Source organism: Rousettus aegyptiacus, unplaced genomic scaffold, assembly GCF_014176215.1.
Source record: "Rousettus aegyptiacus isolate mRouAeg1 unplaced genomic scaffold, mRouAeg1.p scaffold_m13_p_3, whole genome shotgun sequence".
Classification (NCBI taxonomy): Eukaryota; Metazoa; Chordata; class Mammalia; order Chiroptera; family Pteropodidae; genus Rousettus; species Rousettus aegyptiacus.
In genome coordinates this window covers 157,405,970-157,423,187 of record NW_023416306.1, presented here as the reverse complement: position 1 = coordinate 157,423,187, position 17,218 = coordinate 157,405,970, and the positions used below count along the sequence as shown (strand labels likewise).

At 34.5% G+C, this 17,218-nt stretch overlaps 1 protein-coding gene across 8 annotated transcripts in view; it reads left to right on the top strand.

The window, feature by feature from the left end:
• CEP128 (centrosomal protein 128) overlaps positions 1-17,218 on the top strand; it is a 329,036-nt gene that overhangs the window by 136,389 nt on the left and 175,429 nt on the right. For all 8 annotated transcript variants that reach the window (XM_036218273.1, XM_036218272.1, XM_036218269.1 and 5 more), the window contains one exon: positions 6,319-6,511. In XM_036218273.1, the coding sequence (XP_036074166.1) occupies positions 6,319-6,511 (193 nt within the window). The remainder of the gene's footprint in view (positions 1-6,318; positions 6,512-17,218) is intronic.

The following is a 17,218-nucleotide window of genomic DNA, read 5'->3' as shown; positions in this document are numbered from 1 at the left end:
TTTCCTGCTTCATGGTTCTTTGACATTATGACTTGAATTTAAAGGAAAGTCAGTACATATAAGTAAAAGTGAACAATCTATGAATTTATCAAAAAGATTCTTCTACACTGGGGATATTATCAGCTATCTTCATATATCAGATCAACTAGAAATTCAGAAATATAGAAATTAAGGTATATAGAAATTTATAGAAATTAAAATATATAGAAAGTTATGACCACATAAAATGTAGATCTTTTTAAGCAAGTATTAATACTTAAGCACTCACATTCCTTTTTAAACTGGTTTTTTTTTTTCAGATTTATTTAACATACTAAAATGTAAAATCTTTCATCCCATTTAAATTCTGTAAGAACACCAACTATATTATAAACCTGGCCAACTATTGTTCAACTTTTATTGCAAGAAAGAATCTTTAAGTTTGTGCAGTGTCATTATTTAAAAATATGAGTAAAGTAAGGTTTTAGAGGTCTGTGGCTTTACCAGTGCCATATAAAAATGGAAAAATGGATTACATGCTATGTCAAACCCATAATTAACGTTCTTATCATTATATGTATTGCCATCTAAAATCTTTGTTCTTTAAGCCAAGATTTATTGATTGTGTACTTTTTTTGTATACAGACATTGGGTTATAAGGGTTAGCGAGCCGTGGAAATTAATCCAGGAAATGGAGATATAAACAAATTTTGAAAATCTTTAAGGTGTGTTATACTGTTATAGAAATATGTAAACATTGGCAATATTTAAACTTGGTCACACACAAAAAATGTGGAATTTCTCCATTTGACCAATTATATGTTTAACAATGGCATGAAGGTGAGAATATGTGAATAAACACAGATAATGCCCTGAGATTGGCGTGTGAGGTGCAGGTACGAGGTGGTAGAAAGACAAGGTTCACCCTTGAAGGTTAGATATACATTAATGAAGCCCCCTCCCCCAAAAAAAATCTTAATAAGAAACTGACAGTATTATGATTGAACATTGAAATATAGGCAACCTTGTAAAATTTTCTATCCTACTTGAAGTACAGTGATCCTGTGCATTTCTAATTATTTTTGATAGAACCAAATACAAATTTATGCCACCTACATAGGAAATTTAGAATATATATTTTTTTGTTGTCCCAGAAGTTTTTGGCTTGAGACTTCTATTGTGTGTTCGTAAAGCATTTCTCTTTTTTTCTTTTCACCAACTCCACACTTTTGACAAGAGCAATGTACTTGGAATTATTTTTCAAGTTAAAACCTTTATCATTTCTAAACAGAAAGCTTTCACTGCTGTTGTTCAGTTAAATTATGAGAGCCAGAGATGACTCTTAATCATAGCTCTTTAATTTGGGAGCTAGCGAGCAGTTTTCCCTTATCATTTAATGGGATTGAACTTCTGATCAGATGAGTTTTAATGCTGCATGAGACAACTGTTAACTCTACAGTGTAAAAAGGTCATGATAAGTAATACCATGCTGACCAACTGACTAAGGAGGAATTGAATCTATTTACTGGAAAAATGGCTTAGGTTATTGATGGGCTAAACTACTGTAATTCCCGCAAACTATGACTGGACAGCTCTATAAGTATTGAAGATAAGATCCGAAATCAGAGGACAAAAACGATATGGAAAGTAGAATTGCTATTCAGCTAGTCTGTGCTGACATCTTGCAGTATTAGAAGGACCTCCGAGGGCATTTGGTAATTGTTTTCATAAATCTGCCAAATGCATTTCTTCTGTCATTGTTAATCCTAAAAGAACATAGGATTGGATGGGGATTGTGTCACTGTTGCTTTGTTGGCAGTGGTGGCATAAACATGAAATCTAACTAAAGAGTTGGGCCAGGCTCATAGATAAAATAACTAATATAAGAAATATAAGAATAATAACACATTATGGGGAAGAAAAGTGTTGAGGTGGTTGTTAAGGAACGCTAGGCAAGAAATTCCCAGGGATTTGGGATTTTTTTTGTCATAAATCTTGACAAGGCATGCAGAAACCAAATTTTATTCAGTTTAATAGAGTTTATTGAGAAACTACTGTGTCCCAGATGTTATGTTGTATGCTGTGGACATAAAAATGAATTGACATGATCCTTCTCATTGAGGAACATATTTTCTCTAGAAAAGCTGACACTTATGTAGAGAATTTCACTATTGTATGTAAGAGCTGTGAGAGAGGTATACAGAAGCCACCCTGGACGATGATCCTCAGATGAATCTTGAATCTAGCCAGGTAAAGAGGAAAGAACATTCATGCAGAGTACATAATTATAGGAATGGCACAGAAGAGGAATAGCACGATCAATACAAAGAAAGCCCAAGTGGTTTGGCAACACTGCAATATGCAAGTGTAAAACAGCATGGCAGGGATGAAGCTCCAGACAGAGGTAGAGATTAGTCTATCAAGGGGAGCATTGCCTGCCATTGTAAATGTCTGAGTTCAGCTCTGCATTTAGTGGGGAATCACAAAGGAGTTTTGAACAGGAGAGTGATACACTCACATTTACTTATATGAGGCATCACTTGGATAGTGATATTAAAGGTGGATTAGAGGTGGGCAGACCAAAGGCAGGGGGACCATTTAAGAGCTCTTTGAGTGAGAACCAGATCTCTGGGTGAGATAGGATGAGAGTCTGAATTACGGAAATTGTAGAGATTCAGAGGAAGACAGAATGGAGTAGTATTTTGGTGACAATATGCAAGTGGTTGTTAATCATATATGAGAGGGTGACAGAGGAGGAGATGGTCAGAGCGTTCAAAACGGAAGATCCCAGTTAAGGTTGGTATCTGAATAGGCAGGTGTACAAGGTTCTAGATAGGCAAGCAAGCAGAAATATTGGAAAAGTTTCCACCACAAGGATTGATATCCAGAAACTTCCATTTGAATAGGAAGGCCCAAAACAGAAGCAGGGAAAAAAACTACAGATTAGAATATAAGTTCAAATCTTGGAAAAGAATGAAAAGTACCAAAGACATTCACTGAGAATGTCTCAGTGAGAAAATAGAGACAAACACTAAAATCTAGAGTAGGCCAGCACTCTTAGGATGGAGAGAATACTGGTGAGCATCACCAGATCCCAGGTCTTAAGTTATCATTTTTATGATAGCAAGTAAAAAAAAAAGCTTGTGTCAGCTGTTCTCCAGCACAAGACAGGATCCTGAGTGCTCTGTATTTATAAAACACATTTAATTCTGGGAGTCTGATACTAATTATTCCCTTAAGATGCAAAAAGATGAATTTAGATGCTTTTTTGGCTGTAGGGATCTTTTCCTTTTTGGCCTTTATCCTACTATTGAAATTCCCATTTATTCTTCTGTTTCTTTAGTCTGTAAGCTTTATGAAGGAAGGCCTATGTCTTTCCCGTTCCTCACTGCATTTATAGCACTTGACCACAGTGCTTGGCTAGATGCTAAATAAGTTTTTTTTAAAAGAGTAGTTATATTAGGCTTGCTTCGTTTTCCTATTCATATTACTTCCTCAGTTTAAAAATCACCAAAGAATAAAAAAATAAGCAGATTAGCCTTCAATGAATGTATTAATTCTCAAATATTGGTTTATTTGATCAGAACTGTAAACCTTATGGTTATATAGATAAGAAATATACTTCCAAATTATTTGAGAATTTTCCCACATTATTCTGTGTGGTAACATCCCAGAATATAACATGTTTTTAGAGTATAACATGTTTTAGGAGTCGATAAGCATTTGCTTTTCCTTACTGCTTTTGTAATATTATAACTGAAGCAACTTTAGAGAGCAGATAGTTTGACTTCCTCATTTTGTAGATGAGAAAGAGACTGCGGGAGTTTTGAGTTTTACCTGGGGACATAAAGCTAATTAGTTACTAAGAAGAGTTTAGAGCTTGGGTATCTGAACTCTGTGCTATTGTTTCTTTCCATTGATTTTATAACCTGCACTTGAATATAAACCTTACATTCTTTTTAGTGAGATAGAATTTTTTCAACAGTAATCGTATGAGAAGTATTTGACCCAATGTATTTGATTTTTGTTGAAGGATGTGAATAATCCTCTAGTATTTTATCCTGCTGCTGCAGACATCAAAATGCAATATAAATACTCAGATGTCTTGATTTATTTGTTGGAGTATATTGTAGATAGAACACCTTCAGTTCAGTTGGAGAAAAGCATTTTGTTATTTTTTAAATATGTAATTTTACTATGGAGATATATTTGCTTTCTTTTTGACCCTATTCATAACTAAGTAGAAAAGTGGAGAAAATATTACTTATTGAAAGAATTCTATTTTGAGGTTGACTTAGATTTGAATTTTGCAGTTTTGATTTAATTCTTGATTGGGCGACCTAACACATTCTAAAAAATCGCCATCATCTTTTTTTATACTTCGTTCTTATATAGACATTTCCTCTCAAAGTTCTTTTTAGAATTTTGGCGAAGGAAGCTTAGTAATTAAAAGCAGCAAAATTATGGTTCCTAATATTATTGCTAGCTATCAGCTATAGTCTTTTTATTCAAATATTCTGTTTTCCTTGGTTTTGGCTTTGAGTCATTCCTTAATGACTTTATTATTATACTAAATCTCAGTAGAGGAGATTCTCCTGGATTTAAAAGATCATTTTGATTGTCTTACTAGATAATGATGAATATTTCCACCTAATTGCAAGCTGTCAACTCTGGAGGTAAAAAACTGCCTTATTTAGAAATTCTTTTTCTATTTAGGTTTATTTAGCAATACTTGTTGATGTAGTTAAGTAAATGAGCCTATTATAGAATCTGTAAGATACTCTTGTGAGTAGTTAATAGAATGGTGTTTGCACCGTGATTAATAGCCTTGTCAGCTAATTATTATTTAGAATTGTTAAAGTTATTCCTATACTGCATTGCAAGCTGTTACTCCAAGATACATAATAAAGTTGCTGGGTGTTTCTCTAACAAACACTGATTCTCATAATTGATTATTGGTTGATTAAATTTCCATAAGTTCTATTTTGTTTTGTAGGTTTAATAATGTATTCTGCATACATATTCAGTTCATAAAAAGTGTCTAACTAGAACCTATTTTTAAATTTGGTGTGGCAATAGAATTAAAGCTTCATAGGAATAAACTAAAGTCATAAGTCATATTGTATTAGTCTGCTCAGGCTACTGTAAGAAACCACCACAGACTGGGTGGCTTAAACAACAGACATTTATTTTCTAAAGGCTAAAACTGCCAGAGTTGGTTTCTGGCGAGTCCTCTTCCTGGCTTATAGAATGCCACCTTCCTTTCAGCAGTGGGGTGGAATGGAGAAGTTGGTGAATTTGAAATCAGGGAGAGAGCTGGGGTGGTGCAAGCTTGCATATAAACCCTCGTGTCTCTTCTTTTTCTTATAAGGACACCAGCTCTATTGGTTTAGGGCCTCACCCTTATGACCTCGTTTAACCTTAATCACCGCGATAAGAGCCCTCTCTCTAAATACAGTCACAGTGAGGTTTAGGGCTTCAACATATGAATTTGGGGTGGGGGCCACAATTCAGTCCATAACACATATCAAATTCAATTAATGCTGTGTTTCATGGGTTTTTTTTTTTTTTTGGTTGTTTTGTTTCGTTTTTACTAGAAGAAATAGAATTATTGCTATGACAAAACAGATTTGTTATTTCTCCATTACCATTTCTTAGCAATGGTAGTTAACAAGGCAAAGATTGGGATGGAGTAAGTATTAAGTAGAAAAGGTAAATGTTAAGTTATTTTATAAATTTCTAGTTCGATCACTGGGTGAGAACAGATCAAATATTGAGGATGGTGAGATTAGAGTCCATGAAAAAAGAGTTACTTCTAGTTTCTTCGAAGTGGGCAAATGTTGACTTTGTTTCCCTCAACCTAGAGAATCTTTTTCTACTTGATTAGCTAGATCCTGGGATTATGCATTTTTAGAAAGCAAAGCTAGGGATTTCTTCTTCTTTTTTTTTTAAATCTCCAAAATAAAACCCCTTTTAAAACAAGTATCTAGTCCTATTCTTGGTGATTTTAATTTTCAAATGCTATATTAAACTGCCTTATGTACCAAATAAGGAGACTGGTATAGATTAGGCCAAACTTTTCTCTAGTACTGCCTTTCCAAAGATGATACAGAATACCAAATATTTTATAAAAATCCAAGAAAATCATGGTTAATTTCTGTACCAACTTTTAACTGAAATAGATCACTGTGTATTTTTTTTTGCTTAAATGTGTTAGTTATTGTCAATATTCGTTCCAATTATCATAATGTTATTTTTTCCTAATCTTTTGAAATGCTACTGTTTTCTACATTTTTGTCTTTTTTTTAAAATTAAATATAAATGCCATTTTTTTTTTAGACCAAACTTCAATGGCTCTGTGAGGAACTGAAAGACAGAGAAAACAGAGAGAAAAGTCTGAGGCACCAGCTAATGATGTGCAGACAACAACTCAGGAATATGACTGAAAACAAGGAATCTGAGCTCCAGTGCCTCTTTGAACAGATAGAAAGGCAAGAGCAGCTTCTGGAAGAAATACATCGGGAGAAGAGAGGTGGGTTAGCGGCTCTTACTCTTATGTTTCTTTGTTTGTATTCCTGGAACTCTAGGATTGGGGGAAAGCCCTACTTCTCTTGCCTCCAGTTCATATTATTTCCACATCCTTCTCTTTTCCTTATCTTTCCTTCATTTCTGGGTCCAGAGGGAAAACTGACCTGCCCTGAGAGTTTTCCTTCAGCCACCATGTTCATCCTGTGTGTATAGCGCTTGTATCTGCTGGCTGTTCGAAAGTGTTACTTTGGTGAGACATGTTTGTTCTCCTCTGGTAAAATGCCAGAATCAATTTTATTTCACTAAAATATCCATGAGCTCATTCAACAAATATTTATTTTGTTTCTGTGTTGTCTTAGGTACAGGGTCTGAAGATATATTAGTGAATAAATCACACAAAAAAATCCTGATCTTGTTTACATTATATTATATTGAGTTGAGTGACAGAAAATAAATATAATAAATAGGTAAATTGTGTATTAGAATGTTATATGCACAATGATAAAAACAATAGAGTAAGGGAAGAGCAGGAGACAAGGTTTAATATGTTTACTTTGTAGGCAATACTTTAAAAGTTAGACAAGAGACCTGCTTTTTTGTTTGGTTAGACTAGAGATGCATCATGATAGGAAGAAGAAAAACAGCAATTATGTACAGGAATCCTATGTGTGACTTGTGTTGGCCTCAGCCCTTTCTTTATTGGCGAATTTTATTAATTTAAGATCCAGAAAGGATTAATATAGTGTCTCACTAAGAAAAACTAAACATTAACATATGGTAATCCTTTTTAAAGTAAAAATTGTGTTTTTTATTTTAGTTATCAGGATTATCCTCTTCCTAGTACCACTTAAAAATTATTTATTACTGTACTATAGTGATTCTCAATTGTTCTGATATCAGGACTATTTTATATTCTTAAAAGCTCTTTGAGTTCTCAAATATTTTATTGTGACAAGTATATCAGTACTCGAACATATTAAAAATTAAAACTAAGAAATAAAAATATCCTTTAATATAAAAATTATCATAAAATTAATGAAATTTAACTCTTTTCCGAGACAGAAATACTGAAGAATGACATTATTTTGCACTTTTATAAATCTCTATTGCTGTCTTAAAAAAAGACAGCTGCATTTTCAATTTTGCTTCTGCATTTAATCTGTTGTTATGTTATAGAGACTGATAAACATGTTTATTAGGAAGTAGGATGAAATAAATATGTTACTAGAAATATAAGCAACATGTTCCTGGTGAGAAGGGGAGTCTTGATTACTTCTGTTGAGGGCTCTAGTCGGAGGCTTTTAGGAGGGCTTGTGATTGACTTAGATCTTGAAGAATGCAGCACGATTTTCACAAGATGGTGAGGAGGAAGAGAGATCCTCTCCCAGACTTACCTGCACCCCGATCTCTTCTTGCATACATTATTATTATTATTATTATTATTATTATTATTAATTTATTTTTAGCATTTGTTTATAGTAGTATTCATAGTATTCATAGAAGTGGTGAGGATTAAATTCGAGTATTTCTGAAGTATCAAAATCTATTGTTGACATTTATATTTGATTCCCTTCATCATATTAGAAACTTATGTGTCGGGTAAGACAGGTTAACCTATTTATAAAAGAAACATGCTGCCCTCTGTGCAAATATTTTTAGTTTAATTTAAGGTCATATTAACCGACGCATGCCAGGTTAACTGAGACACGTGTACAAGGAGATTCCGTCAGTGAGTGCTATCAGATTTGTAGATATGAGTCGTCTTATGCTTCCTGGGCTCTTCTGGGCCTGTGGATTTGTGCTGCAGTGTTCCAAAAGGAGAAAAAAATCTATTAAAGAATTAACATTATGAACCTCTGAGAAATTTACTAATGATTGAGAAATTCTTCATTATTATGATTAACAACGAAGACAAGAGTAGAGAGATATAAACTGCAGCTGGTAGGATTTAGCGATGATTTTTTTTTTAACTTGGATAAATAGTTATTTTAAATAATTTCTTAATAAACCAACTGCTGCCTGCCTTCTGAATATTCTGATAACCTACTACTCCTGTATGTGCCCGTGTTACTCTATAAGAATATTTTGAAACTATGAGATTTACTAACATTTAAAATTTATGTGGAGGTTGGAATGATTTCTTTTTCAAAGATCATCAGAAGAAGGGACATCTGTCTAGTACGATATAGTTGCATTCTGGCTGTATAAAATGCTAATGATTATGAACAAATATAGCAGGCAGTTTTCTTACTTTATTTTTCCTTAAACTGAAATCGTGGACTCATTTAAACAAGGGACCCTTCTTGCTTTCCAGTTACTCTGTGGTCGTGACGCCAACTATTTAGTAGACATAATTTTTTTTTTCTGGAGTAATTAGAAATTGACATGGCCTCTGAAATTCCTTTTCCATAAGGATAAAATTTGATTTCCTTACCCAGTTTCCATTCTGGAGTAGGTGTTAGACACATTTGGCTTTGCTGGATTGCGTGAGATTTTCACCAATTTCCTACTAACCCGATGCTATGACCAATACAATATGTAGGAAGCCGGTAATTCTAAGCAGCGTCAGGCCTCCTGAATCTGTCCCTCCCTGTCATGTATCACATGTTGGGAATGTGCATGTAAGGATGAAAAAAGCCATCGTCAAGGTCTCTGTCATTGATTTGCCTTTTCTGAATGACAGGGAAATAACAATAGGATGTGGAAGGAGGGAAACGGTCCTCCAACTATGTCAGAAAATACTGTTTTTTGCAACAAAGGACTAACTGCTCAGGTTGGTTGTTTTTGGTTAGCACCTGTGCCTTCACTAGGAGATAGGCAGTGGAGAAAGGATGCATTAAGCCCTACTTTTTATTTTATTTTTAAATTAAATTTATTGGTTAATTAATTTATATAGGTTAATAAATTGGTGAATAAAATTAGATAGGTTTCAAGTATACAATTCATTTTTTTCTTTTAGTTCAGCAGTTTTAAGTCTTATCCTACCAATGACTGAGTGTGGCAGCTTTCAGAGGACAATTTTGATCCAGAAAGAGGTTATTTCTTGCTCAGTGAGTTTGGAATGACACACAGCTGAGAAGTGTGTTTAGTTGAATGTATCCATTAGAATGGAAGTTCCATGAAGGTACCAATTTTTTTGTTCAATGCTATTTTCCCCCGTGCCTAGAAACAACCTGGCACATAGTAGATATGTTAAATATTTGTTGAATAAGTGACTGAAAGAGTGAATGAATGACAGCTGCTCAGTTAACGGGGGAGTCATAATGTTAACGTTTAGTGAAAAAAAAAATCACAATGAATTCTGACTAACCAAAATGAACTCTGCAAAACCAAAAGACAAATCAGCAGATATTTGGCAGAAGTTGGTTAAGTAATTTAATCAGAGTGATTTACATTTTGTTTGTGGCATGTAGGGATTAGGTAAAAAAATATTTGTTTTTCTTAATATTTTAGTTATGTATTACATTTTACAGTGGAAGTATTGAAACCGTTTATATTTTTATTCATTTCATAACAATATTTTCTAAGAGCTCTCTGATTCATTTGGGAACACTATAACATTGTCAGTAATAATTCTAGCTCCATTTTATACTACAATTTGAGTTAGCTCTCCATAACAACATGTGAAAAAAATCTTCAATACCTGAATATCAAAAGTGTAAGTAAAGAATATAAAAACTGCATATGGCTAAAATAGTTTATTTTTAATAGTAGAATGAATGTGAATATAACTTTTAGAGTATTTTCTACTGGCTACTGATCATAGACAAGCTTAACATGGCTGTAAATGTTGAGTAGAAGGATCCAGGAATACGAGAGGCTGAACAAGTGGAAGAAAGGTTAATTGGTATAGCAGGAAAGAGGACAGTAGATGAGGTCAAAAGTGAAAGGTGGATCAGTGAATTTTGGAAAAAACAAGGGCAAGAATTAAGTACTTCTTCTTCCAATAACTTTTTAACACTTTGAATACACCATTATTTTTGGCAGTTTCAGATCACAATATTTTGCATAGTGATTTTCTTATTTTGATTATTAGCTCCTCAACATCTGTGATTGGGTTTAATTGATTTTTACCTTGTATATGTTCATTACCTATTTGAAGAAAAGGTTGGGAGGAATGGGAGGTAGCTACTGGATTTGCTATGTAAGACTTTGAGATGCCTGTTTTAGTAGAATTCTTTTGAGTTTTAATCTACACTGTAGAACATTTCTCCTGACTATATTTTTTGCAAGTTGCTTCCAAAAGATGACATCTGTCACGTGCAGATATCCAAGGCCTAGAGCCAGCTTAGTGATGAATCTGATATACTATTCTCCATTATGCTGGCCTTATAGATGGCTCTGAGGATACATATTTTTATTACTAATAAAGATAGGAGTTTTTTTTTGGTTGTCTCCTAAAATTATTGTTCTGTTCAAGGTACTGACTCTAAAAAGCACTCTACATTTTTAAAGGTTCTCTCTGATGTATATGATTTGTCTCTCTACCAGTCGTGGTATCAAGTTTTTAGGATTTGTTCCTTCGGGTTCACTGTTCCTAGTGTCCTGAGAAACTCGTTCTAGCTGACTTTTCTGTTTTTCCTTTCTCTTCCTCTGAATCTGTGTACCACTTCTGTAGGTGGTGGAGGGCTAAACAGAGGATTCTTTCTTAGGATTTATTTGTAGGACAGAAACCAGGAAGGGACTCACAGACCGTAAGTATTTTTCCTAGTGTATAGGCTAGACATGGGGTTGCATTGTTTACGTTTTTTGTGTACATTATTGATTGATTGATTTAATTTTTCTGCTACTCACCCATTCATCTATTATGAGAGCATTTAAAAACTATCCTTAACTTATAATTTGAGGAAATATTACTTTTTCCCACTTTTCCCCTGCAACTGGTGACTTTAGTTTTCCTTGGCTGTTTCTCACATCTACTCCTCTGTCTCCATTTAGACTAACTCTGTCTTATTTAGCTCTTTATTACATCATATCTTCAAGGGTTGCAGAAGTTTCTTTTTTGAAGATCTTAACCTCTACCTTCTGCTTAACTGGTCTTCACCTATTAACCTGCCAGAGGCCCCAAGACAGATGACTTTCCCAAGCAGGCACATTCCAGTTGGTATGTTCACACTGTTTCTTGGGCCCCAGCTATCCTCCATCCTTTTCTCTGTTGTTTAACAAGGTATTTGGCAAGGGTGACGTCTTTTAGAAATAACCTTGAATATTCTCAGATTAATACAACAAAGTAAATCATTCTAAACTTTGGTTTTTTATTTTTTATAATGAATTACTTGCAACACATCCTATAATTGACTTCCACCCCATAGCGTTTCCTTAGAGAAAACACAGACGTGTGCACATGCACACAACTGCTGTTCTCATCAGCTCTGCCAGGTGAAATCTTCATTAAGCACAACTTTGAGCCCATGACTCTTCAGCACAGAAACCTTCAGTGACTTTCTCACTACTGAACAAATAAAGTTTGAACTCTTACGGGAGCCCCACCATTTCCCCCTTCTCTTCCTGTGAAACCTGTACCCTTGTTATCATCCTTGCTATTAGACTTTTTTTTTTTTTTTTTTACTACTGAATTACTATTAAAACCTCAGGATATAATTATAGGACATTCACCATTTATTACCTTTTCTTCTGCATATGTATATCTTCATATGTATATCTTCATATTAAGTTTTAATCTCTTATTTTATAAACCATTATTTTCCCACTGTGTTTAGCACCATATTTTTTACTTAAACAAGAAATGAACATACTTATTGGATATGTGGACAGGTAGGTGGATGGGTGCATGGGTGGATGGATGGATGAATGGATGGAGAAATGGATAGCACAGATTTAGCCTCCTGTCTCTTCATCAGAAGCCTTATCCTCATATCCTATCCAACTAGACACTTAGGTCTGTTCTACCAATCAAAAAGAAAACAAACATTAATATTGATTTTTTTTCCTGCTTCTTAAAGACCCAGGAACAAATATGACATTTTAGACAATAATTCAGAATTACTGCATCAAACTCTCCTGGTGAAGTCCTTTATTAGCTAAGCTGTTTTCACTCTATCTTTCAAAACTTGGCAATAAGAGAATCCTTTCCCTATTTATCTTTCCAGAGTAAAGTTCTTCAAATTCTTCATAATAGTTTTTGGAAAGACATTGATACACACAGTCTCCTTCCTAGATTAGATGAATTGTTTAATCATTTGAAACAGTTGATTATCATAGCAACCATGAGAGATTACAGATTTGCTTTATTTCCTATTGAGACTATTGACCTTGTACTCTAATATTTAAAATTCGTTTCTTAATCATGTCACATTTTGAAAAGATTTCTCACCACAGTCCCCTACAAGTTATGTTAGACCTTTATGTTCAACTGTGCACCTCATTGTCATTGAGGTGGCCTTAGGAGAAGGAAGGAAGCTAACATTTCTCCAGCGCTTGCTAATTAATATTCAGGTTTTAATGTGTAATGTTTCATTTAATCCTTAATACAGCCACGTGAGTTTATTAACCTCATTGTGCAGTCAAGCAGCTGAGTCTGGGAGGCGAGTGGGGGTTGGTTGTTTCTCATAAGTTTGGACAGTGAATTGGAGATGGGAGGGGGCTTTGCGAAACTCAAGTTTGTGTCCCTTATAGCATATCACATATCAAAATGAACCAGGATGACTCAGTCAACTTCAGTAGACCTTGCAAACTAGAAACAACCTGTCCTTCCTCATTTTATTAGGATCTATCTATTCCCCGAAGTTGTAAGGAGATCAAGTTTTTGTTAAAAATGTTAGGAAGAAAATTGCTCTGTCAAAATCTCAAAGTCTTTTTGGCTTCCATGACAACCGAAACACTAGAAATGCTTATCCAGGAAAAATGGTCAGTTTAGCTGTTTAGATATAAACTCTTGTGATAGCTTTAATATTTCTAAAAATTTCTTTCACATTATTTTAGTGTGTTATAGTCTATAATTTCTTGAATAGCTCATAGGAACTGCACAGCCTCAGGCCCAGTTAATGAAACTATACAAACTATACAAACTCTCTCTCCCATAAATAGAAAAATAAGGTCAAATCTTTTCTCATATGTGCCTCCACCACGAAAGCAATATCTCCTACCTAATCAGTCACCCAAGGCCACACCTTTCCGTAGTGTTTTTAAAATTCATAGTGATTAAAGGATACTATAAGTTTTCAGGACAACCTGTTTTCATATGGATCTGCATGATCCCATGGCACAACTATTTTCAAGAACTGTTCTGATTAACTTAGACTTCTGTGATCATGAGAAATTTGGCTCCCTTCAAACCTCTCAGAGTTCACTGGGGTCAGGACAGGTGAATATCCAATCTGCAATCCACCATTTCTTCCTTTTTTTTCCCCTTAACATAGTCACATCTCCCCCGTAGAGCCTCAGCTAAGTCTGGCACTGCTATAGCTGTCGCCCTTGGGTCAACATCTCTCTCTACCTTCTTCTCTGACTTTAGAATGTAACTCAACATACCTTACAAAGAAGCGCTTTCATCTGGAGAAAAGAGAAGTAAACAGCAGCTGGAAGGATTTAGCTAAGATGTAAGAATACTTTGAAGTATTTCAAAGTATTTGAGGTTACTAGAAACTACAATGTCTATGGCAGTGGGAAGGAGTCCTTTCTTCCAAGATCTTCTGAAGAGGAGACATCTTTGTAGTATGATTTAGTTGCAGTGAAATGCTAATGACTATAAACAATTATAGAAATTAATTATTTCTGGGGCTGAAATTGTGAACTCTCATTTAAATAAGCTACTGGGCTTGCTTCCCGGGCACTTTGTGGCTACAGCTGTTTAATGTGAACACACCACAGAGGTGTGGACCTAAGTAACACATTTTCTTGTTCCTACATATCAGTGAGGCCTCCAATGGATTCTCTTTTGTATTTATATCTTTGTTCATAGTGAGGTTAAAATGTTATTTAGGACAGTACAGGGAAGAGAAAAATGGCTGCTGTTTATACGATACATCTTCAGATATACTCTCTAAACACACTGATTCTCATAATGTAGTTCACTAAATATGTTATCATAGTGGTGTTCATTAAAGGAGGAGAAATGAGGTAAATTCAATTTCAATGATATACCCCATTTTCAAGCAAACATTCTTCATGTAATTGTTCTGAAAAAAAAAAAACTATTAAAAGAGGAAGAATATAACTAGTTAATATGTGGGTGCATTCCAGTCGGAAATCAAAGTAAAGGCAACTCTGGCCTACTGCATTTATACTGTTCTGTGGGATTGATATCCACATGTATGTTTATACTAATTTTCTACTTAAATCTAAAAATTATCACTTTTTTCCTGCTCTCCTAACCCAGGCAGAGATATAATCTAATCAAATGTTAAGAGAGAAGAAAGACACTTTGATATAAAGACATTAAGAATAAGAGTTAATAAGAATTTGGAGTATTTTTTACTTTTGGGGTTTGAATTCAAAACTAATGCTTTTTACACAGTTCCTTTAGAAACATATCCCTTTGGAATCTGCGGAGCAAACACTTAAAATGCACTTTCTGGCAGAGGGTTGCTCTAGGGTTTGCTCTCTTTGCCTTTGTGTAGCTGCCCCTGACATCTGGAATGAACCTGGATGAAAACTGGCCCCTCCTCCTGCGGCCTCTGCAGGAAAAGCTTTTCTGCTTGTTGAATTTTTAAGACTTTGGTGTAAAATTGATCTTTATTTCATCTTAAACTAATGTACTCTAGTACTTAACTTTTTCACAATCCCCCACCCAGGTCAAATTGTAACATTATTTTTGCGTAAGTCTTGGTGTAAGGTCGGCATTAGACAGGACTTAAGTGTTTCCTTGGATGCGTGCCTCCATGCAAACCAGTCTGAACTCTTTCACAGTGATACTGTGGTGGGCTTTCACTCTCCATGCCTCCATAAGCGTGTCCAGGTGACTAAGCATCCAATTACTTTCACAGCTCTGGCTTATTTTTCGTTTGCAATTTTTCTTGCAGTCTTTCTTTAGTTCAATTTTCTTCTAGGAGTACCTCGAAACGTGTCCCTCCTGTAAATTTCTAGTTCTCAAATATGTTATTCACCTTTCAACATCTCCACCCCAAAATTCATTTTATAAGAAATCAGTATGTAGTCATTAACTATACTTACTTTTGAAAAACTCCTTCTCTTTGAAATACCCATTTATCCTTATTATTACGTGGGCAGAAATATTAAGTGAGATCTATGGCTGTATAATGCACATTTGGCCGTGTGGTTTACTTTTTCTCCTTCAGTTCTGTTTTTGCTAATGAAAGGACTTGTCTTGCTCAGGCAAGCTATAAGAAAGCTAAAATTGACTTATTTGTGGTGACTACCTAGTAGTATCTTTGGAGCATGTGTTGTTTCATTGGGTTTCCAGATGTCAAAGAGACATCCTTTTACTTTTAGTGAAAGCATTAGTAAATCTAATTCAGATAAGGATTTACTGAAAAGTTCACATGTAAAGCTATGAAAAGGATTAATATGGGTATATATTTTACAAAAGGGTAAAGTTGGTGATGGATGGCTCTGGTTCATTCTAGAGTTCTTTTTTTCATGTAGATTTCATGCCCCCAAAGAAGCAGCCTCTGAAGGGATCATTTCTCTGTCTTCTGTGACTATGAAATGCTATAAATGCCCTGAGGGACTATAAATTGTAGATTATGGTAGCACTCATAAAGAAAACTTTTTATTTATGATTTTTGTTACTTAGGAAGCTTCCTTACTAGTCAGATGTCATTAGTACCTGTTGCTTTGGCTAAATCAGATGCATCATAGCTGTCATGGTAACAGGAGAGAGGAGGTGTGTGTAGGTTTCTAAGCTACAAGAGAATAAAGGAGGCACCTATGGTTTGGGGGATTTAGAGATTGGAAACAGAAAAGATAGATGTGCCAATTGACTACAAAAAGGATCTTACAGGGTTCTTATTTATTTTTATGTATAGTCCCTAATTCTGCTTCTTCCCTTTTCTTATTCCAGGTGAAGGAAGAGAATAAGTGAATCATTAGAGCATTTATTAGTGAAGATTTATTTTGGGGGAACACTAGCTTTTTTAGATCTCATTTGTCTCCAAATTTCTAAAGATCTGCAGATGTAGCTTCAAAATAACCAATGTCTGATTATTCCATGTAAGTTAATTGGAATAATACCATTTAAGATTTTTAGTTTTGTTAATGTTGCAAATTTTCTCTAAAAAGGTTTTTTTTCTTAGACTTTAATTTTGATTGCGAATTACAGTATCCTTTGATCAACATGAACTTTAATGTACCAAATTGTAGCATATTATAATTCTTGAAATTAAAGAACTTCTCGTGCTTATGTATTTAATTTTCATTAATTGTCATTCCTGTTGGAGATAATTTGAAAAAGAGGGGACTTGTGTTCTGGAATAGTGCTAGAAATAAGGAAGAGTAAATTTTCTGCAGTAAACAGCCTTGGGAAAATAAGAATGAGATAGATTATATCTGAACTTAAGAATTTAATTCCAGTGGTTGATAGAGAATAAAATCAAACAAATAAATGAAACATCTTTGACTTGTAATAAGGGCAGGTGGAGGTAGAACTTAATGACAAAAGACACCTTGGTTTTTCTTGTTTTTTTGTTTTTTGTTTTTGCAGAAATAGGTAGCAGGTACTCAATAAAAATAATTGTTGAATAAAATAATAAGTGAATGACAAAGGAGCAAAAAACCAGGGTAGGTAGTCTAG